The 27,875-nt window shown below is 41.4% G+C and overlaps 1 protein-coding gene across 17 annotated transcripts; it reads left to right on the forward strand.

Annotated features, from left to right (window-relative positions):
* The first annotated feature begins 947 nt into the window (after positions 1-947).
* On the forward strand, positions 948-27,544 carry Resf1 (retroelement silencing factor 1). 17 transcript variants are annotated; one of them, XR_015685607.1, is made up of 6 exons: positions 990-1,412; positions 1,821-1,878; positions 18,040-22,380; positions 22,741-22,864; positions 23,860-23,943; positions 26,678-27,544. XR_015685607.1 is itself a non-coding variant. In XM_087657876.1 (6 exons), exons 4-6 carry the CDS (start codon positions 18,093-18,095, stop codon positions 26,833-26,835), a joined length of 4,530 nt encoding a protein of 1,509 aa, XP_087514002.1. In that variant the 5' UTR covers positions 990-1,412; positions 1,821-1,878; positions 10,439-10,564; positions 18,040-18,092; the 3' UTR covers positions 26,836-27,544.
* The last annotated feature ends 331 nt before the right edge of the window (positions 27,545-27,875 follow it).

The raw sequence follows: 27,875 nt of genomic DNA on the forward strand, positions 1-27,875 counted from the left end.
AGGACATCTGGTTAAAGTGTCACTCTGAGTAAGCTGGGGGAGATGCCCTCCTGCTAGATGGTTTATGAGTCAGCCATGATAGCCTGGGTTGGTTCCTGCATTCCTTTTCTTTATCTTTATGGTCTGTTAGTCCTAGCGGCAGGGCGGGCCCCAGCATGCCTGGACTTGCTTGGGCTTGTTTTTCACAGTGTTTAGCCCTGAGTCTGTGAATTTTGAAACTTATTCTTTTTTTTAAAGATTTATTTATTTATTCTATGTAAGTACACTGTAGCTGTCTTCAGACACACCAGAAGAGGGCATCGGATCTCATTACAGATGGCTGTGAGCCACCATGTGATTGCTGGGATTTGAACTCAGGACCTCTGGGAGAGCAGTCAGTGCTCTTAACCACTGAGCCATCTCTCCAGCCCGAAACTTATTCTTTTAATTTTACATTTTTAAACCTTAAATCCGTATAATTTTCCTTTCATAACCAGAGTTCCCAGAAAACCCACAAAGAACATCTGTGGGACCCCAGATACCCCTTTTGTCCGCTCAAAACTTGCTTAAGTTTGAATAAGCGTGAGGACCAATCATGTATCACCCCTCCATCCTTTTCCCCTGCTCCTTGTCCAAAACTCTGTGCTTTTGTAGTTCGGGACCAATCCCTTTGCCTCCTGTGAGAGGTACGTATTGGTCCAGAGCTCTGCCCGAATACAGCCTGTTGCTTTTGCATCGAACTGGGTCTCTTGTCGTTCTTGGGCGCCGCCCTTCCCGAATTGAGTGAGGCTGAGGAATTCGGACTTAACAATTCTTACATGAATTCTGTGTGCAGAGCTAAGTAAGCTTCCTTCTCCATTCAGACTGCAGAAGGCGCACCTGCCGGGCACTAGGACCTCAGCCCGGGCGCTGGCGCACGGGGGCGGAGCGGGGAGCCAGCTAGACCCGCCCCGACAGAGGCCGCCACCAAACCTCTGCGCGCTCTACGCTCGTCTGAGGCCTCGTTCGGTGCTATTGGCTTGTAAGCGCTCGCCGTGCGGCAGGGCCGCTTCGGGTCGGGCTTTTGTTCTGCGCCCTGGACTCGGGGCTGGGTTTCGTTCACCTCTGTTCTGGCGGAGGGCCGCCACCCGGGCCCTCGCTATACCGCGGGGTCGCTGCGCGCTGAGCGGGCGCGGTCTGCGGTTCTTGGCCAGAGGTGGCAGGCGGGCTTGTTGCAGCTTCGCGTTCCTTCCGGTTTCGGAAGGAGAAGCAGAGCTTTGTTTTGCTTTTCGGTTTCTTTCTGTGTCGGTCTTCCGCGCCTGGCCTCTGCGACCCAGTGGAATTTGCCTTCCACTGCCTCCCAGGAGCGCCCAGGCCTGGGTTTGCGCCGCGGCCCGCAGCATCTCCGAAGCTGTTTGCATTAAGAGTGCCTTCCTAGAAAAATGGAAAAACAGGTAAAGTGGGTGAGCTTGCGTGCATTTCAGTAGGCCAGGTACAGAACTTGCGTGGGTATTTAAATTGTCTGCTGAGTAAGTTACGTTTAAGGGGAATCTTAAGTTTGTTTCTTGTTAACATGCAGATATGCTAAGGTCTTAAGTTACTGCTCCACTCAGCCCTAATCAGGTTCTCCTTTATCAGTCCACTAAAATAACTAAAGAAATATTTTACTGCTTTGGTATTATAGGACTTAGAGAGGCCCGCTTGAATTCTATTAGCAGGGAATATTTTGAAAATAGCCTAGTTCAGTAGTTTTGTTTTTAACACACCGGATTCCAATTCAGTAAACTTAGTATGCTCCCGGTACCACTTTAAGGGAAATAGACTAGACCTTAACTCTTAAAAATGTTTCTTGCTTTTTTTAGGATTAGAGGCATGAATATACTCACTGTGGGAGAGACTAAAAGGTAAAATTGTATTCAGGTAAGCCTGTCTTTTATAAAGCCCTATCCTAGTTCTACATTATACCATGGAGTAACTCATTTTGGAATAAAGAATATCAACACTGGTCAAACCTACAGAACTTGGCCCGGCCTATGCTTGCCTTTAAATTTCCACATTTGGGAGGCAAAGGCAGTCAGATCTGAGTTTAAAGCTAGCCTTGTCTACATACCAAATTCCAGTTTTGCTAGGAATGCGTATTGAAAGACTCAACTCTCACCAAACAAAACCTTCACAGAACCAATGGGACACAGTGGATTTGATGGCAAAGCTTAAGGAAAAAAATGTTGATATGGTACTTAGCAGTTTGAATTTTGCCTTAATGAGATAGTGGAGAGATGATTTTTTTGTTTTGTTTCTGGTTTTTTTTTTGTTTGTTTTTGTTTTTGTTTTTTTTTGTTTTTGTTTTTTAAATTTTGTCAGTGTTGGAGCTGGAACTCTGGGCCAGATTGCTTCCGTGGGAAAGATTGTGGTAGGTGTTGAATTAAAGTTACTTAGGCAGAGGCTAGCTCTTATTTTTGATGGGACTGTAGTACCAGGGTCTGTCTCTTACGTATTTTAAGTTGCTTTATTTTATGGGCATAAGTGTTTTGCCCACATGTAACAACTGTATGCGTATGTGGAGCACAGAAGAAGGCCTGGATCCTCTGGAACTGGAGTTAAAGGCAGTTATAGTCACATGTTGATGCTGGAACCCCTATCCTAGGTCCTCTTTTAGGACCACAAGTGCTCTTAACTATTGAGTCATGTCTTTAAGCAGATACACTCAGTGGTCTCCGGGGTTCTAGTCAATGACCATAAATAAGGCTTGCCAGCCTCTTCTGCTAATGGGGGCTGTGGTTCCTACAGTTATGTTACTTGGGTTCAGGTCTTACTTGACCCTTCCAACTTGGCTCTACCACTCACTGTAAATTCTCCGAAGAATTTTACTTTCCTGCCCAGCTTCCTCATCTGTAAAATGGGATAGTGAAAAGTTCTCAGGGAGAACTTTCCCTCGGGATGGAGACCCTCCAACTCAATGACCAGACCGAGTCCACAGGATGCAATCAGCAAGAGGATTTGGTTTATTGTCGGGATACACAGGCACCTGTGGGCGCTTCAGTCACTCGGGGGACTGGCGCGCCCCACAGAACCAAGGATGGGCTTTTTATAGGATTCTGGGGAGCAGAAGCAAGCATACAGAAGCAGATGCATGGTTACAGGGATATAATTGGTGGATTCTAATGTGGCAAGGGTTCAGCCCGGGGGCAAGTTTCCTAGCTACCTTCTTGGAACATAAGGACTGACTCGGCCCCCCAAGGGTTCAGCCCGGGGGCAAGTTTCCTAGCTACCTTCCTGGAACATAACGGCTGACTCGGCCCCCCACCAGGGTGTGGGACCTCTCCCGGGGCTTTTCTCATTGTCAGGCGCTCAACCGCAGTCGTCCTGTTGCCAGGCCTTCAACCATACACATCCTGCTTGGCAGCCGCTGTGTACTCAAGTGTTCTAACCTTTCCCTGAACCAGTCATCTTAAGTACAGCCTTGCAAAATGGCGTTACTGCTGCTAAGCTGGGGTCTTTCAATAGCAGTAGTAGTCGAACTGTGGAACTGTGGTAAGTTAAAAGGGGGAACAGGCTGGCAAATCTCTTAGCTCCAGGCCAGCCTAGTCCACACAATGCAACTTTGTCTAAAAGAACCATTCCCAAACAAACCAGTCAAGCAACTGCTTAGAACACTCTTAAAATAGCTCCTGGAACTTAGTAATTGCTTGATAGAGTTTAGGTTAAAGTAAGTATATTTTTTATTGCCTTAAACATTTTGAAACTAGCCTGGCCTTGAACTTGCTGTCCAGCAAGGATGACCTTCAACTTGAAACTCTTCTGCTCTTCCTCATGAATGCTGGAATTAGATCTGTACTGTGAAACCCTCCTCTCAACCGGTTATCTGAGGTTAAAACCACCCTGTGCATTTCCTGGCTATAGTAAACTTGCCCTAGTCTCCACCCCCCCACCCCAACCCCCACCCCTCCACCCTTCCATCCCTCCACCCCTCCATCCCTCCATCCCTCCATCCCTCCACCTCTCCATCCCTCCACCCCTCCACCTCTCCATCCCTCCATCCCTCCACCCCTCCATCCCTCCACCCCTCCATCCCTCCATCCCTCCACCCCTCCATCCCTCCACCTCTCCATCCCTCCATCCCTCCTCTGCCCTTGTTTGATTAGTTCTGATGTCTTGTAGGAGATCAGTGTTTTGATTTTAGGAATTTAGCTGTTTAGGGAATTGTAATCTTGTTAAACTTTATTATAATTAAGATGAACATCAAGACTCTTTGGTTTAGCAGCCTTTTCTCCCCATTTCTTTGGAAACTAAGCCATGCAAAGCGGTAGGAAGCAGTCAGGTTGAGGTAAAGGAAGAGTCTGTACCGACCCCCATAGAAATGCAAACTAAGTGCAAATGAAAACAACCGTAGACCCTGAATTCTGTTTTTATTTTTCTGGTTTTTGGAGGCAGGTATTCAGTACTTAAAATTCTTGGTATGCTAAATTAACTAATAAATGAAGAGTGCAGTGAAATACCAACAAACAACACTAAAGATATAAAAGCTATCTTTGAGATGTGCTTTCTGCCTTGGGTTCTTAGCCAGTCTTAGAGGAGGCTGAAGTTTTTATTTTCATACAAACTAAAACGTATAAATTGGAAGACTTGGATTTATTTAGAAATGAAACAAACGTTGCTTTGAAGAAAATGTTTTTTTTTTTTTTTTTTTAAGGAGGAACAGTGACTTAAAATTACTTGTTTTGGACAGTTTTGATTTGCCTTGCTAGTTATTTAGAATTAATGTATATTGGTGGAGGCAGACTGCTTATACACTAAGGTCAATGTGATTGGTTGTTTCAGTTTTTAGTAATCTAGTAAGACTTTAAAGAGTGTGTAAGGAAGGGGTATGTGCATGTGAGGGCAGGTACCCTTGGAGTTTGGAGGAGGGCATCATATCCTCTGGAGCTAGAATTGAAGATGGTTATTGAGAGGACAACTATCAGTCAGGGTTCTCTGGAGTTATAGAACTTATGGAATATCTCTAAATATTAAGGGAATTTATTGTGATGATTTATAGTGTGCAGTCCAGCTAACCCGACGATGGGCAGTTATGAATGGGAAGTCCAAGAATCTAGTAGTTACTGAGTCCCACGAGGCTAGTTGTTTCAGCTGGACTTCTGTAGAAGTGGATTCCAACAGATGTGCTGGCAAGTAAGCGGAAGCAGTTGAACAGTCAATCTTTCTTCTCCTAGTGTTCTTATGTAGGCCTCCAGCAGGAGGTGTGGCCCAGATTAAAGATGTGAACCACCAGTTGGATCTGGGACTTGCTTTGTCCCAGGCTGACCCTAGGACTCAGAGATAAACCTTGCCTTAGGTTCCTAGGATTCATAGCCACTATGCCTCAAGATTACCTCAAGATCTCCATGCCAAGATCCAGGTCAGAAACTTGTATCTCCCAGCCTCAAGATCAGGATCACAGGTGAGCCTTCCAATTCTAGATTGAAGTTCTTTGCAGACACAGTCAAGCTGACAAACCAGGAATAGCCACCACAACAACATACACTCCATGTTAGGCCTGACTTCAAAAGGAAAGTCATCAGGCCTAATAATTGACCATAACATGCCCCCACACCTCCAAGTCATTAGTCCCAGGAACTAGGCCATAATCACCAGCTCCAGAAACAAGACCATAAAATTCACCATCCTAAGAACAATCTGGAGATAACCACAAGGATGGGGAAATATTTTAGGATGGGCAATCTGTGCTGGGCAGCCTTAAATGGCTTGAGTATTTCATCCTATGGTTAAATGTTCATGACACTGGAATGCAGTCCACTGAGCACCTGAACACAAGCCCCTCAAAAACGAACCCATGTAATATCCTTGGCACCCACCAATAAAGTTTTAAATTTCCTAACCCTAGCTAAAATTCCCCTAGTTCCCTACGAAAAGGCCTGCACGCCTTTTGGGGGGTGGGAGGGGTGTCACCATTTTTGTAAATGATTGAACCCTGTATGCAGTCTTCTTGATTTCTCGAAAGTAAAAATATTCTCCCCAAATGCATATGTTAGTGTTTGTCTCTATGCCCTGCTTTCAGACAGTTATGAGCTGCTTGATGTGGGTGCTGGGAACCTGGGCCTTCTGCAAGATTTTGTTTGTTGGTTTTTATTTTCTTTTTGGTTTGTTGAGATAAGAGTCTCTGGCTATCCCAGTGCTCACTATGTAGACCAGGCTGACCTCTAACTCACTGTGAATGCCCTCTGCTTCCAGAGTGCTGGTGTGCTACCATTCCTGGTTCCTTAAGGTTGTTTTTGATGTTACTAAAGTGGAATAACTTTCTTAGTTTCTGACTTAATTATATAGAAATACATTTGGGTTTTTTTTTTTTCTTTTAAAAAAATTTTTTTTTCAACAATGTCTTGCTCTATAGCCCAGACTATCCTCAAGCCGTAACTTCCTGATTTTTCTCTTTAGAGTGGTAGGAATAAAGGCATGTTACCAAACCTGCTTTACTTACTTACGTTTGAGACAGAATGTCATGTCACCAAGGCTGACCTTAGTAGAGAATGCTCTTCCTGCCTCTACATTCCCCCGGTAGAATTATAGACGTGTGCTCTCATACTTGTCTTCAAACTTAGTTTTTAACTAATTTATATAGAGGGTGCTTTCTCTACAAATATGTAACTGAAAGGTAACTTTCATTCACTGTAGATGTCTTAATTATTTGTAACTGCCATACCTAGCAAGTGCTGAGTAGAAGTGGCAAGACTGGGCATCCTGTGCTCTTTTCTCTTTCAGGAAAAAGTCACTTGGAGCATTACATATGAGTATTTTAATTTTTTTTTTCTTTTTTTTCGGAGCTGGGGACCGAACCCAGAGCCTTGCGCTCGCTAGGCAAGCGCTCTACCGCTGAGCTAAATCCCCAACCCCTTAATTTTTGTAGTTTTGTAACCCTCAGCAATTCTCAGATAGATTTTGTGCTTGTGGTAACAACAGTGGTGTAAGTACCAGCGTTTCTGAATTCCTGCCCTCTTTACACAGGACAATCATACAGCGATATGATTAATGAACATCTTTATTCCTCACCCAGGGATTTTATTGAGCCTGGTATCAATGTATAACCCAGAGTCCCCGTATCATTTATGGCAAAAACCTGGTCTGGTCAAATAGAGCTATGTAGTAAGACCCTATCTCAAAATACACAGAGGTTTTTGGTTTTGTTTTTCAGCTGACCGTATTAGCATAAGCCAGTAATACCAGGCCTCTTAGACTGAGGCCAGTAGGTCATAAATACGAAGTCAGCCTCTTCTGTGTAATGAGTTCTAAGCCAGCTTGTGGTGGGCATCATGACTGAAATTTACTGTTCACTATGCTGCCAAAGACTAACTGCTATAAATCCTGACAAGTCTGTATTTACATTCTATATTACTGACCTGGATCAGCAGGTAGGCAGGTTACTGAGAGGAGGGAGGATGAGGAGATGAGAAGTAAAGAAGACAGGAAAGCTAAGGTTTATGCTAAGCAAGTTTATTAAGAACAACATCTTAGGATTTACAGGGGGAAAATGGGAAACAGTCGTTTGGAAGCTAGTCAAGCATTGGTGCACACAGAAACACAGGATATCGTAAATGCATCACAGGCTGAGCACCCAACAAGTTTGAGAGACTGATAACTCCAGTCTTCTTCAGGGGGAAAAGTCATGTTCCCAGGAACTGAAACCTTAACTCCATTGAGGCCCTGGCTCTAACCTGGACCAGACTTTTATCAAATCTGCCTCTGGGCCAGGATATAGAACTAAAACTAGTTCCCTTTGTATTTTCATCAGGACTTCTGGCACAGAACACATATTAGTGGACAAATACTGTGATGAGGGTAGCCCAAATTAGTAACTGAGTGATTAAAGCAATTCTGCTTAGTTGGCTGCAGACTTTTTCTTTTCTTTTTTTTTCTTTTTTCTTTTTTTTTTTTTTTTTTTTTACCTCCTGAGACATTTCATCATTTCAAGTTCTGCAAATCTTATAAAGTTATCATGGAAATCCTGGGGTTATTCTTGTCACTCATTAGCTGCTCCAAGTTCTTCTTGCTGATAACCAAACCCTTGGTAACCTAGTAATGAATGGAAATAATCAACTCTGCTTGATTAGTCATGGTTTCCCGTGGTCTCCTGATGCAAAGAAAGTACCCTGTATGACTTCTGGATTGCAGTGTGACTCTGAACAGATGGCAGGGTCTGTCATACCCTGTTTATTGTGCTGACAAGAAGATGGACCATTGGCCCTTTCCATCATTAACTCCATCATTAACTCCAGCCTTCAGTTTGTAAGGTCTAGGCTTTCCTTCCCAGGTTCACAAAAAGCCTGTGTTGAAGTTCTTGTAAACAGTTAACTGAGCAGGATTTGAATTAACTAGCAAAGATGCTGGAGTGTGGCCCGTGTGACCTATAAATAACAGGGAAACTATCCCATCAAGGTATCTCTTTGAAACCATTTGGGCCTATTAACAGGAATTATTTAGTTCTTCATAAGGAGGTCTGTCTACCCCAAGAGGCACAATCGGCTTGTTCCTCATAAGGAATGATACTTAAAATTTTTGTATGTCTAACTCAGTTTTGTATTTCATTAGAGTCAGTGTGTCTGCCTGCCTGTCTCTCGTATGTTTGATAAAGGGTAACTCAGGGTGGCTCTGAACTTTGATTCTCCTGTCTCCATCTCCCAAGTTCTGAGATTACATGTGGTAAGTCTTGCAGGAGTGTTTCTTATGCTTCCCTACAGCATGTTAACTTATTATGTATACTTGGAGGTAGTTGTTAGGACCTTATAGATATTTAAGACCATCAGCTTATTAGCCATCCATGGTGGTGTATGCCTTTGATCCCAGCACCTTAGGGAGGATTCTACCACTTGGATAAGAGTATTTCTTTGAGTTTGAGACTGGCCTCAGCTACAGAATGAGACCCTCTTTCAAAAGAAAGTAGTTCTTTCAGGGATAGAAAGATGGCTCAGCAGTTAAGGGCAGTTGCTGCACGTCTGGAGGACCTGAGTTTGGTTTCCAGCATCCATATTGAACAGCTCTGCACCTCTAACTGAAGGGGCTCTCACATCTCCCTCTGACCTGAGGCCCCCTGCACATGTATTGCATAGGCACAAACACAAATAATATATATCTGTTTAAAATAGTCTTTACCTCTCTAGTGGTAATAAATTGGGATAAATACTAAAACAAGACACTGGGCAGAATTCCAAGAATGATATTTTACTTCTGTATATGTTCTCTGCAAAGTTTAATTCCAGTGATGGGGTAGGAGTATAGTCATAATGGGTAGGTACAACACTGAGTAAAACTACAGCGCCTTGTATATATGTAGTCTGTTGTTAGCTGAGATGTTGTCTAGTCTGTGACATTAAGTTATCTGATTGAGTGGCCCATGCTTCTGAATAGAATTTGTATTGTAGTTGAATTCTTTTTTTAAAAAAAAAGCGAACTAACAGTTGCCATAGTGATTTACTATTATTAATGACTGCTCCAGCTTAGGTCACTGCTTGCATACCTTGTGAGAACTGTGGAAGTGCTAAACTCAGAACCACAAGAATCAGACTTACACAGCCACAGGTTGTTCTTCTGCCTCCCTAGTTCCTGTTGACAGGACCTTACAACCTTCCTCTTCATCCAGGTATAAGAATGGCCCACTTCCAAGCTGGCTTTTCAGTAGCCCATGTTTTGACTGATTAATAGAATCTTTACCTCCTTTTCTGAACTATTGTGGAACCATGCCTCCTGTGTTTGACCATTGAGCTACTGGCGCCACCGGGGTACTAAGAGCTGTACATAGTCCTGGGGGATTTAACAAAAGTCACAGACTCGGGTTATTTGTCAAGAGAGAATGCCAAAGCTTTACTGAGGTTCACACAATATGTACACCAAGTCCACCGGAAAACCCGGGAAGCACAGTGGAAAAACAAGTTTACGGTCTCAGGATAAAAACAGGAACATGGAAATGACTCAAGACCTTGTCGTTTGGTGGTTTTAACCATAGCTGCTACATTGTGTGCTACAATACAGCCTTGGCCAATTGCTAGCGGAGCAACTCATCCCACAGGTGTTGGGGCTGGGCCCAACAATTGAGTCTCGTTCTCAGCTCTAGGTCTAAAACTCCTTGAGGTACCAAAATCAGATGATGCTTACATTTGTATTTTGTAAGTTCGGCTTATTCTCCTGGGTACCTCACATCATTTCTAGGTTATTTAAAATGGCTTAATACAAAGTAAGTACTATGTAGACTGTTGTTATGCAGTAGTGTTCAGGGATTAGAAACATGACAGAATGAGCACCAACACGGTTTATCTTGTTTTTAATCTTTGATTAAACTTACAGTTTGTATATGATTGTATTTTATTGTCTGATTATGACCAAGTTAATGCAGATAAATTAACCAAGTGCCACTGCCAGTAGAGAGCTGCTTGACTTTGTTAATAAGGGTTCAGCACAATTATTTCTTGTTCTCTGTTCCTGTTTTTCTTGACAGGATCTTGCTGTGTAGGCAAAGCTGGCCCCAAAACTGTGACCCTCTTTCTCCAACCTCTGATGCTGGGATTACAGGTGTGCACTGCTTTGACCACCTGTAGTGTTGGAATATACACATTTCTGAAAGGTTAGCTTATTTATGATAGACTAGAGTTGTATTATAATGTAAAATTCAGGAAAGTTGATTATATAAAATCTATCAGACTAGGGAGCCTATTTAGACTGACCTTTTCCCCCTGTGGTTAAGGATATAGAAGGCTGGAGACACTATAGACATTATAGACACTAAATCATACTTTTGGAATTCCTGAAAAGTGGCATAACTTTGAATTGTTGGCATTTGTAATTTTGCAGATTTTAGTGGAAGTTCTAAAAATTTTTTTTTTTTTTTAGTGCTTTTATTGTAAATTAGAAATACTGGCTGGCTTTCACTTTAATCACATCAGTGTACTGTTTGTACAAACTTCATTTTGTAATGTGAAGGCTTCTTAAGGAACAGACTAGCAAGTCAAAAAAATATATCTACAGGAAAAGCTTAATGTCCTGGGGTAGGAGTTAAGGCAGCATGTGCAAGGGCCACTGAATGGCACTGGCAGGAATTCAGGATTTGTCCTAGGGCAGACAGCAGGAAAGTGACCCAGACAAGGAGTGAAAACAAAATCCCTCACAATGTGAGGTAATACTGTGGTGTGTTAACTAGTCCTTTCCTATACTGTCAGCTTCCTTGGGGACTCAGAACCCAGAGCTTCGGTATAGCTCCTTGGTCAACAGAGTTCTTTGAACAAAAGCAGACCAAAGAACTCCGATGTAAGCCTCTCTCTACTCTTCTCATCCTCCTATCTGTAAACCCCTCTTCATGAAGCCATCCACAGAATGTGGGAAAGATATTTTGCTCTCTAACCTCTCTCTGCTTCTTTGTAAGAACTGGCTGTAAGAGTTCTGACTGACCTGTTTATTAGGACAGTAGATTGCCAGCCTCACTCACAGAGGTTCTTGCCCCAAACCCAAAGGAAAGAGTACCAGGAGGCCAAGAAAAAGTTAGCCAGACAGACAAGCGTGGCTGAATTTTCTATTATGTCCATTCGCCATTAACTTTTTTATCTTGTTGTTTTTTGGGGTAAATTAGTTTATGTATGTGTACCATTTGAGGCCAGAAAAGTACAGTGGATCTTTTGGGACTGGAGTATCAGATGGTTGTGAGCCACCATATGGTTGCTGAGAATTGAACTTGGGTCCTCTGGAAGACCATCTAGTTCTTAACTGCTGGGCCATCTCTCCAGCTTTCTCTCTAATCACATGTCTACATAACTGTTAATTCTTTAAATCTAAGCATGAGAATGGATAGTTTCCATTAATTATGATTCTTTGCTAAGTCTTCATTTCTGAAGTTTCCCGTCACATAAAGTGTTGTTGGTTGTATTTATTATTGTTACTATTATTTTAAAAAATCAATTTTTTTAGTGTTCAGAGATTTCTGATAATACTTACTCAGCAGGCATTGACTCTCCTTCAACTCAGCTTGCTTTATAACTTCCTACACACTTTTTTTTTGATAAGCACCTTCTTGGGTTCCTTATAGGAAATAGTAACAGTAGTGTAATACCCTATAAGATTAAATCCCCTGCAAAACTCAATGGCAGACTTTGTCTGCTTCTAGGTAGTCAACATTACCCAGACACTTCTAGTGTTGACTACCTAGAAGTAGGTACTTCTGGACATTGATGTGTGGTTTGGGCTCTCCAAGGTGGATCTCTTATGTCTTCGTATGATGTAATAGCATCTGTCCTAGTTTACTTCCTATTGGCTGTGATAGTGTTGTGGTATTCAAATCCAATGGGAAAGACCAAATACTTAGACTCAATTCAGATTTAGATGAAATGAATTTATTCTTACTGTTAGCAGAAGGAAAATAGCCTTATTGCAGAACAGCATGCTGTGCAGAAGGTGGGTTAAGGTGAGGTTTAAGGGTGGACATGAGAAAGGTGTGTATTGCAACAATTCATGGAACTCACAGCTGGGCAGGAGAATTGTTTTACTGCCCTTGGTTGGTTTTTACTTTCCCACTATATGGTAATAAAAAGACCATTTCATCCCTTTCCCACAGCAATAGGCAGGTTTTACAGAAACAAAGGCAGATGTTAATACCTCAGGGCCCGTTATCCTATTCTTAGTCATCTCCCATGTAAGCCACTAGGACCTCCCAGTCATTCCAGAGAAAAAGGTCAGTGGCCCTTAAGAATGGATTTCTGGCTCTATATTAAGTTCCTTTATGGTTTATCCCAGAGACTTACATAAATTATTACTTAGGTCTGAGCACTCTAATGACTGGGATAGATAAGTTCATTTCTGGGTAGACAGAAACACAGTGGCATCAGATTAAGGCTGGCTGTCATGTCTCCACCATAAAATAACTCAACAAAAGGTATAAGAGAGAGAGTTTATAAGGCATACAGTTCTAGGCTACCCTCAATCCTTGTGGGGAAATTGAAGCAGGAATGTGAAGCACCTGGTTCCATCCACAGTTAAGAACAAGTATGAGAGCGTCCGTGGTAGTGTTCAGTTTGCTTTCCTAGGATGTCTGGGACTTAGAACAACCTCAGTTAGCATAATCAAGATGCCCATAGGTCAGCTTAATCTAGGTAATCCCTCATTTGGCTTATTTTAGGCGATGGATTTTAGGTTATATCAAGTTGGTTGTTAAAACTAACCATCACAGAATCTTAGTACGATCTTCATAAAATTTTTGAGTGAAGTATCTTTACCTAGTCATCTCCATCCTCCTTCCTCCTTCAACTTAGTTTTATAACTTCCTACACTTTTTTAAAATAAGCATCTTCTCAGGTTTCTGGTAGGAAATAGTAACAGCAGTAATATTATATGAGATTAAATCTCCAGCCAAACTAAACTAATGGGAGACTTCATCTGCTTCTAGGTGGTCAGTCTTGTTGCTTTGTAGTAAGCTGTCCGAACTCTGGGGTTTAAGTGGTCCTCTTTCCTTAGCCTTTCAACTCCAAGTGCACGCTATCACACCTGGGTATGGTAAGGGTCCAAAAATCGATGAAAGAAGACGTGAGTCTTAGATAGTATGCAATGACAAAGGGTGTTCATTCTGCAGAAACATCTAGCATGCAAGGGTTATCATTGTTTCGAAAAGGCACCCCACCCCCCACATTCGAGTACCTTTTATAGCAGGACTGCTTAATTTTGTCTGAGATAACAGCCGACTTCTAAAATTTAGGACACATTCCAAGGGGTTGCAGAAACCATTTAGTGAAGGTGGTAAAGACAATATACGCCACCTATATACCACAGTGTACCCCGCCGGACCCCAGGTGAAAAAAGATAAGATATTGACAGGGATTTTCTAAACAAAACTTCAAGGACCACTTAGTTACAGTCTCTTCCCATGACCTTCTAAGCCAGTAACAAATAGTGAAAGTTAAACCAGATAATTGTCCCTAGTGTATATACATGTAGGCATTCTCTGTTATAACCTCTTATTCAATTTATGACTGAATTTATGTGCTTTTTTTTTTAACCATGTGAACACATGCTCTGAATGCCATACAAGTACCGAGAACAAAGGGCAGAGATAACCCCCCCCCCCTTTTCCTCCTGGTACCTCAGTTTAGAGCCTCATAATTTTCACAGGCTGCTTTCTCTAGCCTTCCAGTGTGTCACTTTGAGGTGCTAACTGGAGGCTGCAGAAACTAGCCTTAAAGGGACTCAGTCAGGTAGATCAGCCGCAGAACTGTATACAGAAGCAGAGTATCATTCACCCTGGATAAGATGGCAAATGATCCATGGCCTAGTTTCTGAGTGGAGATACAGTGGGATATGAAAAGTGAACTCCTCAGTTATAAGTGGGGTTTTGTTTGTATTTTTGTTTTGGAAACAGGATATTGTTTCCGAAGCTGGCCTCAAACCTGATAAATGCATCTTATAGGGGAAATGGGGTTACCTGTGCATGCTACTGTGCTGGGCTTCACACAGGAGCCAGCCATTACATTTCTTATGGCTAGTACTCAGTCCACTGCTATGATGTCTTTCATGTTGCTGTGATACTCTGGCAAAAGAGACTTCAAGGGATAAAGGGTTTATTTGCTTAATTCCAGGTTATAGTCTGCTATTGCAAGAGACGAAGGCAAGAACTTTTGAAGTATTCCTGAGTAGAGAGAGAGTGTATGCGTGTGTGCCTCTCTTTGTACCGCCCAGGGCCCAAACCCATGGACTTGTGCTGCATACAGTAGACTTCACTGTAAAGTTGACGTAATGAATACAGTCTTCCACTCACATGTCCACAGTGCGTCCTAATCTAGACAATTCTTCATCGAAATAAGTTGACAAGTACAGCTAACTGTAACACCCACTGAACCATCTCCCTAGCTCTTGTGAATTTTGAGACAGGGCCTTGCTGTGCAGCCCACATTGCCCTGGAATTTATGAAATTCCTCCTTTAGCCTATGAATTGAAACAGCTCCACTATGCCCAACTTATTTCTGGTTTTGGCATTGCATAGTAGAGTCAAGTCACTTAAGTAGAACAGAGTAGAAGCGGTATTTGATAAACTTAAGCTTTTAGAAATTTTTATGAGAATTTAAAAATAACCACAAAGTCTCTCTCCAAAATAATGATTGAAATTTAAACAGGTGGAAGGGCTTATTGCCTCATTTAAAACCTTTAACCATTGTGTGTTGAGAATATGTATCAAATTATACTGTGCCCCTGGACATGTAAAATATATTTCAGTAGATAAATTTTAAGAAAATCCTATGTTTTCACTCAAAAAACCAACTTATGCTCTGTCTTAGTACTTTTCTATCGCTGTGTAGACACCATGACTAAGACAGTTTAAGCAGTAGCTGAGAGCTTCTATCCTGGACCATCAACATGAGGCAAAGAGAGCTAACTGGGAGGAGTGTGGCATCAGAAGCTACCTCTGCTAACAGTACCTCCATTTTTTGATACCTCAAAAGTCCACCCCCATTAACATCACCCGCAGTGACCCACCTACTCCAACAAAGCCTCCTTTTCTAACCCCTTTGAAATAGTCCCACCAAGTGGTGGAAACTAAGCACTCAAATATGAGCCTACATGAGCCATTCTCCTCCAAATCACTGCATGGTCCTATGAAATAACTAAAATATATGGGGTGTAAGAAGAGTATTTACAAATGGACACCCATGTAAGAGCCAGGAATGCACATTTCATATAGACTAGTTGGCCAAAAAATTCCCAGATCCAGTGTTTTCCATTCTCCAGTCTTCGTCTGGGGTGGGGTGTTACCAGGATATATAGCTATGTTTTTAGTTGGTCATGGTTGAACATGCTTTGTAATTACAACACTTGAGACTTAGAGAGACAGGAGGATCGCCTCAAGTTTATAGTCAGATAAGGTAAAATAGTGAGTCCCAGTCTCAAATATGTTAGTATTTGGTGAGCTTTGTCCAGAACTGGGGCAGTGGTAAAGTACTGATAACATTTTGTACCACACACACACACACACACACACACACACACCCCAGAGGACATAGCAAAATGCTCAGCCAACATTCTCATCTCTGCAGTCTGGAAGTCCAGAATTTTTGTGTATCTTCTTTCAAAGTTTGTCTTTAGGGCATGTTCCTTGCAAGGTCCTTTGGTTTGCCAGCAACTTTAGTGTGTATCTTCCCCTAACCCACATGGTTTTAATGCTGTATTCTCATACTCATATAACACTTGAGACAACGGAATTTTCTCCCTGCCAACTTGCTCTCTAGGTTTTTTTGTACATACCTTCTGGGAAACCTGCCCTCACATCAATGCTATATCATCAAATTCTACCAGTTAAATGACTCAGTTCCATGGGACAGTCCCAGATCCTATTTCTGGGAGTCTTACACTCTGATGACTATTGTTAAATTAAGGATTATCTTGTGACAGTCCTTTCTTTCCTATACTCAGTAAAACTGAAGGATGAGGTGGATATGGCAAGCCCTTTTTTTTAGAGGGGTAGGTGGAGTTTCCATTTCTAGTCAGAGCACACTACCCTTTCAATACGACTTTGTATCTTGGGTGTTTGCAGAGTTAAACTCTGGCTCTCCCTGCTTTCTCTAAAGCTATGGGTGGGGTTGAAAGTTCTATCCTATTGGTGCTGAGTGCCTCCTGGGTTCTTCCTCTTATCTCAGTAGTGTAAACTCAAATGTGAGCAAAAGAAACTCTTGACAGAATAAAGGAAAAGAAGGTGCATCTTTCACCCAAAGCATTTCAAGTCATGTAGTTTTGTACTGGGCACGAAGATCAAATAGGTTTTTCTTTTTTGTTGTTATGGCTAGGCTAGCACAGTCACCAGCAGCACAGAGTCCTGGAAAGGGGGGCAGTGCTAGACAGAGACACAGGACTATGACTCTGGCTTCACTTCAAGAATGATCAAGTTTTGTTTTTCCACAGCTGTTCCTACAACAGTTTAGCTATCTACTAAAGATAGAATCGAATGCAAGGCTTCTGTCCCATTCCCTGAGTTCCTCTTCCACACTTCTCTAGTCTTGTGGTCTTGTTTGTGCGAGAGGACATTTCTACTTAGACATTATCTCATGCCTGCAGCTTCCTGAAGACATGTAGCCACACCTCAGTCAGGGTTTGTGCTTGAAAGGAATTGCAGACCATCTGGACCCTCGTACTTTTAACTTTTTACTTTGAGATGGGGGCTTCACTGAGTTGCCCAGGTAGGCTTCTTAAACTTGCTGTCTTCCTGCTTCAGCTTCTTGCTTATAGAAAGGAGCAACTAGTCCTGGCTCAAGTAAATTTCTTGGTGTGTCAGGAGTTGTTATATAGCCGTAAGTAGAATGCTATGTAGACAGATTTTTAGTGAAGTAAAATAGTCTGCCTTCCTATGTATGATAATGGAACACAGACAGACAGTAGATTGCGTTTGGTAGGATTCCAGCTTTCAAATAGGATCTCTCTACATTTTCCAGAAAATTTCACAATCCCATTTAGCTTCTTGAATAGCTAGAGTAGGAAGCTTTATTAACTTTTGTTTATGCTTAGAAATTTTATGAAAAGATAACACATAATTAAACAATTTTGGGAATGTTCAGTAAGAAATTTTTATGTAAGCCTTGCTTTACAACTAGAATGGATCACATAGAATAAAGAAATGATCAAAATAAGTGGAAACAGGTAACATATATAGTTAGGGATAGAGTGAATGCTTAGCATGCCTGAGACTATAGTCCATCACCTACACCTCAAAAATGATAAAAGCAGAAAAGTGCCACTTAAATGTAACAGAAGGTGATAGCTGGTTTCTTCAGAGTGAACCTTTACCATTGATCTTGACAATTTTCTCACTTATTATTGCAGCTTCCATTACTAATTCTCTTTCCAGATTTAAGGGTACAGAGTTTTAATTTGAGGTCCTTCTTAGTTACCATAGACATGGTTTGCTTCTATTTTTGTTGTTTAAGTTTTGTCTAGGCGGTGTGATTACCCTTAGTTTGAAGCCAATCTGGTCTACAGAAGGAGCTCTAGGTCAAAAAGACTATTTCCAAAAGGGGGGTGCGGTAGGGGGATGGGAAGAAAAAGTTTTTAATGAAAGATCTTTATTTGCATTTCTTGCAGATTTATGACATTCAAAACCACAGACTTTACAATACTGCTAAGCCAGATCAACTATGAGTTGGAATGCAAAACCAGAGAATGCTGTTGCCAAACCCCCAAAGTTTTCTAAAACGCAGTCATCTATATTACAACAGTTTTTAATGACTTCTACAACTTCTCAAAGTTCTTTTAGCTATCCTGCCCATAACCAAGAAGCATGCATGTATTCCAGTAACTCAAATTCAGTTTCCCAGCCACTTCTGAGCGGCAGAAATTATATGACTCCTCAGACTCAGATCTCTGTTTCTAACATGCCTAGTAGGACAATTGTGACCTCACAGTCTTCAATGGAAGGAGTTGTATGTACAAATGTTAAAGGGCCCCAACAACCAAACCACAATTTGCAGACAGTGTCTTCAGGAGTTATGCAGAATGTCTGGTTTGGCTCATCCGTGAAGAATTTTATGCCTTCCCATACAGAAGCAACCATATCCCATAATCCTGATGGAAGGACTAATATGCCTTACATGCAAACACCACAGAGTCAGCTCGTCACATCAGATACCTATTCTATGCAACTGCAAATGGTTCCTTTTAATTCTGGAAAAGTTCCTGTAGCGTATCAAGGAAATCAGGGACTCAATCACTTCATACCAGATCAGCTGGCTGACTGGACACAGTATACATCCAGTGAACTAACTTATCCAGAATACAGGCCACCTCTGAAGCAATACTCCCGCATACTGCCAGCCACTACATCATTACAAGTTAAAAATAATCCGCTTCCAACTTACACACAGGCCTTACAGTCAAAGCATTCTGCACCTTTGTCTTCACATCCATATGCTGCAGAAACCAGCAAAAGACTCTCTGCCCTTCCTTACAGCTGTAGATATGGAAGCCAACATGTACAAAATACTCAGCCTGTTTCTAAACACTTGCCTATGGAAGTCCCTCAGAGTCCAGAAGTGCACTCATCTGAAAAAAAGCAAGATTCTTACAGAGGCTTTAAACAGCAGTGGCAGAACCCCAATGAATCATTCACCATTGGAAAATTCTCTGATTTGAAAATAAATGCCAAGCAGTCTTATAGTGACACTGTTAGATCTTCTGGGGATGGTGTTCAGGCGCTTGTTCAAAATAATCAAGAGAAAAGAAAATATCCCTACAGTCCAAGTACAAATCAAGTAATAGACACAAATGCCACAAAAGAAAAACTGGCAAGGGATATTAAATCACTAGTAGAAATAAAAAAGAAGTTTACAGAACTTGCAAGAAAAATTAAAATTAATAAAAGTCTTTTGATGGCAGCTGGTTGTAGTAAAACAGCCAATACTTCTTATACTGAACCAATTCAGCATTCTGAATTTTCAGCAAAAGAAATGTCTGCTAAAAATGGCAACGACTGCTCCATGGAATTGCTAGCAACATGCCTTTCTCTTTGGAAAAACCAACCTCCAAAAACCACAGAAGAAAATGTCCCAAAACCTTTAGAAGAAAAACAGTGTAACACCTCACGAATCAGTACAACGGTAGTTGGCAGTTCACATCCCACAAACGAAGTTCACGTTAAGAGTTTTTGTTCTGGTGTTGGGAATTCTCAGAAACTGCTGAGCTCATCACAAACAATATTGTCAGTTCTCACTCCGAGTGGTGAGTCTTCAGGTGTAGCTGTTGGAAAAGGAACAGAGCTTCAGATTGCTGTGGTGTCACCTTTAGTTCTTGCAGATACTAATCCCTTACCTGGAAAAGAGTTAGCGCCTGAAGTTTTACCAGAACCGCCGTATCCAGTTGTTAAGGAAGGTAGTATTTGTAGCTTACAACACCAACAGGCAGAAACTGCTGCTTTACCTTTTCACATTACAGGAGTAGTAGCAGATAGTAACCTGTCAGTGGAGATGTCTCTGCCTGCTCAAAAGGAAAAGCAGCATAAACCAACACAGGGTGATCCAGACATAGCTGATCATGGTTTAGGAAAACTTTCTCCCCTGGGTACCGAAGCTGTGCCTAACTCTGTGGATAGCACCACAGTGAGTGGACCCATGTTACAGATTGAAAGTATCTGTTCTCTTGCAGAAGGGGATGTATCTTACAATTCCCAGATAGCAGAGATATTCAACTCTGTACAAAATGAGCCCGAGAAACCTTCACCTAATCAGGTAATTAATAATCAACAAGAACAAGTAGATGGCACCACTGAAAATAAAGACTTTAGCCTTCAGAAAGATAAGAAGTATATACGGTATACATATGTTCCTCGTGAGATCACTGAGCAGCCAGAGGTGCTGCAGCCTGAAGAGCCAGCATCTTGTGAGTACGTGGAAGCAAACACAGAAACCATAGAGGAAAGCGGTAGGGAATGCAGTGGTGGAAAAGAAAGCACAGCTGAGGATGTCTGTTCACCGGCTGGTTTTCAGCAGGATCCTCACCCTCAGGAAACTGATAGTTTAAGCAATAAGTCAGCCCACTGTCTGCCTGCAGTAAACGAGATTAATGATGAAAGTGAACCTGTCTCATACCTACATGACCAGCTGTCAGAACTTTTAAAAGAGTTCCCTTATGGCATTGAAACTGTTAGCAGGCATGAAGTGTCTGTGGACCAAAAAAAGACACACAAAATCTTAGAAAATGAAACTGGCGATAAGACTAGTAACGTGTTTGGGGATAGCACAGACCAAATAAAAATTACAGTGTTAAACTCTGAACAAATCAAAGAACTGTTTCCCGAAGAGGATCAGCCCTGTGACTTAGACAAGTTGGCAGAACCTGAGGGGAAAAATGTTGCAGAAGTGAAGAGCCCATGTGACTCACAGGTCCCCAGAGAAGAAAGCCATGACTTTGGAATGTTGGACCCAGAGAAAGACAAAATCCATTGCTGTGCCTTGGGTTGGCTCTCAATGGTTTATGAGGGTGTGCCAAAGTGTCATTGCAGTTCCAATGAAGAGAAGGGGAAAGACCAGTGTTTGGATATGAACAGCTGCAAACAAGGAGAGCAGCCCTGTAATAATGGAATCACTATTTTTGAAATTAATCCTGTTTCTAATAACCCCAAAACTCCTCTGACCCAAGCAGCTGAGAAAGGCCATTTTTCTGAAATGCATGGTGATAAGACCAAAGGATCTAAAACAAAAGACAGCAGAGAGGAACAGCAACATTTTTCAGCTAAATGTTACAAAAAAGATAAAGATAATTTAAAAATGAGACATGATAGCTCACTGAAAATGGAGCAAAAACTAAAAAATACTTCATCTGAATGTGACAGACTAAATCCCTCAAAAAGCAGTAAAATAGCAACCCCCGAAATACTTCATGTAAAAACTTCCAATTCTGATAAAAATATGTCATTTTTTAAACAAGCTTCTCAGGAAAGCCTACAGAGAAAACCCACTTCCCAAGATTCGAATCCAGTAAAAGCACCTGTAGAACTTCCTTCAAATACAGATCCATGCAGGAGGAACACCTCATTGGTACAGTTTGTGTCACCAGAAAAGAAAAAACTAAAATTCAAAGCAGGTGGCTCCAGACTGAAATATTTTGAAAAAAGAAAGACAGACAACATGATTATACCAGATGTGGAGATAAAAAAGAAGAAATATGAAAAGCAAGAGCAGAACAAAAACGCTGGAGAGACACTCAAATTGTGCAGTGCTCTGAGGGAATCCAATGAAAGAGCCAGTGTTCAAGAGAACGCTATCCCAAGTCCTGAGTCCTCAGACTCTAAGGGCAGCTCCTTGAAGAGTACTAGAGTTATAACAGTGCAGGAGTATTTACAACGGCGGAAAGACAAACATGTAACTGGGAGTGACGCTTCCGGAAACATTTGTGTAGAAAATGTGTTGTGTAACTCTGAACACATGAAGACCAGCAAGGATTCTGCAGAAATAAGCTGGGAAAAGTCAGCTGACGGGCAGAGCATCCGTGCAGAGACCTCAAAAGAACCAGGACGTAATTCTACCATCCATGGTAAAGCTTTCAAGATCCACCATTCTGAAGTGTCTAGAACACACAGTGTGTCAAGTAATAGTAAAGGGAAGCAGCCTGACAAAATCTATAAGGCCCGTACGAGTAATGAGCACAGCCAGGTGCCTCTTCAGGTAAAGGAACAAAGGAAACAGTACTTGAATCGAGTTGCATTTAAATGCACGGAACGGGAAAGCATATGTCTCACAAAGTTGGACAGTGCATCCAAGAAGCTTAGTACAGAGAAAAAGGAGAGTGAGGCACATACACTCAAGACAAAAAACATAGACAAACCTAGTATGCTAGAGTTTAAATTATGTCCAGACGTACTATTGAAGAACACAAGCTCTGTTGACAAGCAGGATGAGCCTGAGCCTAAGAAAGAGAAAGCACCTGTGCAAGGTCCAGTATAATCTTCTCTCTCCCTTTTTTTTTTCCTTGGGGGCAGGGGAGAGTTCTTCATCTCCCGAATGGTAGAAAAGTAGTAGGTCGCAGAGACCAACTATCAGTTTTATGTATGAGGAACTGTAGAGGTGTAATCCTAGGAGTGGGTGAATAAATAGGGCATCATTTGTTTTATGTTTGTTGCTTTTTATTTTAAATTATAGTAAATTAGTGCTGACAAGATTTTGAACTTCGATGTTTACTGAATACAAATATTTAGTCCTTAAGAAAATACAATGTGAAAAGCATTTCTTGTGGAAAAAGTTTGAAGAGTATCAAGTGTACATTTATTTCAAGAAGTTTTCTTTGTATTGGTAGTGAAACTACTAGTGTAATTTCAGAGGCTCTTACGTGAAACCGTTCCAAACACTGGGAGGTACTGTACCTGTTGCATTTGTTACTTTGACACTGAGGATGAAGATGCTATCCCCAAACATAAAAGGTAGTATCTATTCTGCCTATTAAGTAGCAGGCATATAGGATCTGTGTAATTGCTTGGAACAAATTAATCTCAAATTAGTCACAAAAGTCTAAATGTTGAGTGGGCAGAGTGGTGCATGTGGAAAGCTGGTGGCAAAAGAATCTAGGGGGTTGAAGTTCAGTCTTGGCTTTAAGACTTTGTTTCAAAACTAAAACAATGAAGCCAAAATAACAATCATGTGTCATAGGTACCATGCTCTGCAGAATTAAAGGGGAATATGGATGAATAGTGGTCGTAAGGTTATGAAGTTATAGGTATTATAGCTAATACATTGCAATGAAACTCAGATTGGAAAAAATGTAGTATTTTAGTTGAAGTTTTAGTTTAATATGAGATTTTTTTTTCCTTCTGGTTATATCTGTTGGGGTGAATAAAACTATAGCGTAAGTGGTATTTCTTCGTGGGAGTTTATAGATATAGAATACAAAAATAATTTTGTTTAAAGTATCTGATTTCAAGGCCGGGCATGATGGTATGGGCCAACACCTGGGAGGCAGAGGCAGAGTCTCTGTATTTGAGACCAGCTTGGTTTACATAGTAAGCTCCAGGCCATCCAGAATTACATGATGGGATCCTGTCAACAACAACGTAAACCAAAAGGCCTCTTGTATTGGGTTTTTAGAATATGAGAACTTGGGTGTAAATAGAAGTTTGGGATTTGGCAGGGACAGGTACTTCCTCTCTCATTCCTGCAAATGCCCTGAGAAATGGTGATTCAGCCAAGGTGAGAATGGTTTCTTAATGTGACCATTAAAAACTATACATTTTCCTGTTGTAAAATACTCACATGTGAGAAATAAATCATTTTTCAAGCCCTTTATAGAAGGTTGTATTACCTATGGAATATAGGGATAGCATATCTTCGGTTCTATACATTTAGGTGAGCTTTTGGTTGTTTTTATTAAGCTAAAATGGAGGAGTAAAGGTTATATATCTGAAGACAAGTATTTAAACAGTTTCAGGAATAAAAAGTACAAAAGAAGACTGGTTAAAGTGCATCCCTACAAGGACAAAGATGCCTGAATCAAGCCAAGAAATAGGTAAGCCATCATCTGCTTCCTTTTTTGTTTTGTTTTTAAGTTGCCAGCTTATGTATGTATAACACGGATATAATTGCAATATTATCACAGTGCACAGTTTTATTCATAATCTTGTGTTTTAGTCACTAGGTGTTTGTTTGTTTCTGAAGGTAAGATACCATTGTTTTCTCTGTCAGTATGGATGAGGGAAGCCAGAATCTAGTTCCTTTTAACCGGAAAATAATGCTATCACAATGAATTAGGTGAGGGGACTTTGAATCTTTCCTTGAGTAGGGCTAGAGATAATGATTTTCTTGATCTGAGCTGACTTCAATTCTGACATTGAATCGAGTGATATGTAAATAAGAGTATTGTGTAATTGGGATTAAACTGTTCACTAAGCTCTGTGGCAGGATGGATTGTCCTCAAGTAATGTCTTTCAGCCTCCATTAAATTTTTTGCAGGCTGATTCATTCAATTACTTAAACAAGGTAGGCAAGTGTATTTCCATTTGTCATCTGGCTCACTACATCGCTAGAATGGGGACTTGGACCCGGTCTGGTCCCTTTCTTTAAAGTTTATTGAGGATAATGGTGTAAGTATTTAAAGGACAGAAAGCTAGTAGTTATCATGGTAGCTTTTATTTGTTTGTTGGAGGTTGGGCTCAGCAACTGTCTATCTGGTAGGCTAACCTTGTACCCATCATGAACTTCTTCTGTGCTGATGAGAATAGAATCCAGGGCTCTGTGCATGCTAAACAAGAACTGTATTAGACGGATCCTCGTTGTCTGTTTAACTAAAAGTGGAATAAATATACTGTCTTGCGTTTGTGCATTCAGAGTTAGAGGAGAAGCTGAAGAGTTGTGTCTTAAACTTTGCTTAGTTTAAAAATGTTTCAGAGTCTGGAAACTGGAAGCAATTTTACTAGGAACAATGATGGAATGTTTTTAAAAATAATTAAAAGATTTTTTTTTAATGAGTGGGTCTGTGGATCTGTGCACATGAGTGCCATTAAGGTATAAGGTACCCTAGAGCTGGAGGTATAACAAAAAGTTTTGAGCTACCAACATGGGTGCTGGGACTAGATCTTGTGTCCACTCCAAGATGGGCATGCACTCTTAATCACTGAGTCATCTCTCTCTAGCTCCAAATTAACAAAGATGAGGATAGAGATTCAAATGTTTATAAGCTAACATACACAGATTGAGTCATAGGGATGTCAAGATCATGCTTACATGAAAGGGCTCTGCTAGCCATGCCGTTTGATGCTTGTAAACCCTGTACTTGAGGGAACGAGGCAAGAGAATTGTAGAGAGCTGGAGACTAGGCCCCATTATAAACTGAGTACTGTCTCAAAGGAGGAGTAAAAGATGACCTGGGATATAGCTCAGTAGGTTGAGTGCTAACCTGCTTGCTTTGATTCATGAGGCTCTGGGTTCACACTCAGTGCTGAAGGGATTACCATAGCAGAAGAAACTCCATTTTGTTTTTCAGACTCCATTTTAAGTTAACTTGTCCTCAGAGTGGATTGAACCCCACCCTTGAGTTCTGAGAACCCCCCCCCCCCAGATATTCTCGGCTGTTGCAAAATAGACGTAACAGCTGTGGCCAGTAATAACAGACTAAGAAAACATGAGTTGTTCCCAGGTCCAGATGCTCTCTTTAGATGTGTGGTCTCTCGTGGTTTGACCAGATGCTGTGAACCAATCAGCTTAAAGGCCAACATTCTTTTACCCTCTTACCCAATCATGTACACCAAGGCTTGGAAATCCCTGTTTATGGGTTTTTTTTTTTTCCTTTATAAACCCCATTCCTTTAGAAATCGAGCTGCTCTCCTATCCTGTTTCATCAGGAAGGTTTGTGGTACAGGCTCGAGCCTGAATAAAATCTCTTGTGTGCTTGCATTGGAGTTGTGGTCCCTGGTGGTCTCTTTGGGGATCCCATGGATCTGTGCGTAACAGTGCCAGCCTGTGAAAGGAATGGCTAAAGTGGGATTGAAAGTGTAGGTGTACTAACAGGGGAAGGAGGTCCCTGAGGTGAGAGAGTTCCATCTAAATGCCTAGAAGGTAGAGAAGCAAAGCTAGAGTATCAAAATTTACTGTTTGGAAATGGCCACACTTTTCTTAAAGATGGTGCCTTACATAGCCCAGGCTGGACTTGAACTTTCTGTGTAGTTGATCCTGACCTTGCACTCTGATCATCTTGTCTCCACCTTCTAAGTGCTGGGTTACTGTCATGTGCCTGGCTACCTTTCTTTATTTTCTCCAGTTTGTTTTGTTTGTGTAGAGCTGGCTTTTCTGGAACTTACTCTGTAGACCAGGCTGACCTTGAACTCACAGAGGCCTGTCTGCCTCTGCCTTTCGAAATCTCTTTTTTGTTTTTTTGTTTTTGTTTTTGATCTAAGGTTTCGGTATTTTTGTCTTAGCTGGCTTGGGACTCTCTTTTTAGGTAGACCAGGTTGGCCTCAAACTCAGAACGACCTGCCTCTGCTTCCCAAGTGCTGAGACTAAAGACGGCCCCCACTAAACTATCTCTCCAGCTCCTTTGGTTTTTGAGGCAAGTTCTTGGCTGTGAAAACTCAGACTGGCCTTGAACTGAAGATCCTCCTGCCCCAACCTTGAAAATGACGAGATTACAGGCATGTACTGCCATTTCAGCTATCTAACTGTTTTCTGTTCCCACAGGTACTACACATTTTGTCTCACTTCTGATTGTATGTTGTACCGAACATTAAGTATCATTTCTGTTTTCTTAGATAGTGCTGGCTCAAGACTTTCTAAGAGAAGCTTCAGCGCAGATGAATTTGAAACACTACAAAACCCAGTAAAAGACTCAAATGTCATGTTCCGGACCTACAAAAAGATGTACCTTGAGAAGAGAAGCAGAAGCCTCGGGAGTAGTCCAGTTAAATAGTCACATGAGGGTAGCGGTTTTTGTTTTTACCACCAGGACATCTCTAGTTTTTGCTTTTAAGGCTCGCTTGCTGAAAATAACTCAGGACTGCCGTTTGGATTTCTCAGCCAAGGAATTCAGTTACAGCTCATGTTATATTTTTCACTGATAACCGTGTGGATTAGCTGTTGGTGTGCAGGCAAAAGAATGATTGCGTTTGTCTGGGAACTACAAAGTGTGTGATCTGCGTTATTGAACTACGTTTACTGTTTTAAGTCTTGCTGGCACTGTGGTGCACACCTGTGACCCTAACATTTGACGCCTGGAGACAAGGATCAAGAATTGAAGGTCATTCTCAGCAACATAGTAAGTCCAGTGACCTCTCTAAAAGCAAAGCAACAGCAACCAGAAAGAATATGAAGGTGGCTTGCACAAACCTTACTTTTAAATGCTGTTGTCCCGAGGTAACTTCATTCACCAAGAACTTGGTTATTTGACTGAGGCTGTAAATAGATTCTTGTTTCTAAGCACATTAGCAAAATTTATTTTTCAGAAAGTGCCCACTGTGAATGGCAAAGCATATTACTAAATATTTTGTACCTCATTGTAAAGGTTTTTTTTTTTTTTTTCAGAAATCTTGTTTTATACTTTTGTTAAACTGAATGGAGTTTTTGGAAGATGTCTTTACTTTACTTTTCATACTTGAAATAAACATTTATTTTTTAAAGAACTACAGTTTAAGTCTTCATGGTTCTGTAAGGGTCTGTGATTCCTAAAGAATGATACCCTAGATTCAAACAGTATGCAGCAACCAAGACCATTTATTCTGCAGAGAACCAGGATGGGGGAGGGGTAAAGCATACATAGGGATGGAAGACAGAGATATGGACTTTGCAGGGTCCATTTAAAACCTGTTAGGGTAGAAATAGGTGAATTTTACCTTTCTTCTCCTTGATTGATTGGCTCAATCTCCAGGGGTATGGGTGCCTTTGTGATTGGTTAAAGCCCTGGGGGATATGGGGAACTTTTGCTGATTAACTGTCTGCTCAGGCTAGGTAGTG

The sequence above is a fragment of the Rattus norvegicus genome, chromosome 4 (genome assembly GCF_021556685.1).
Source record: "Rattus norvegicus strain SHRSP/BbbUtx chromosome 4, alternate assembly SHRSP_T2T, whole genome shotgun sequence".
NCBI classification, from domain to species: Eukaryota; Metazoa; Chordata; class Mammalia; order Rodentia; family Muridae; genus Rattus; species Rattus norvegicus.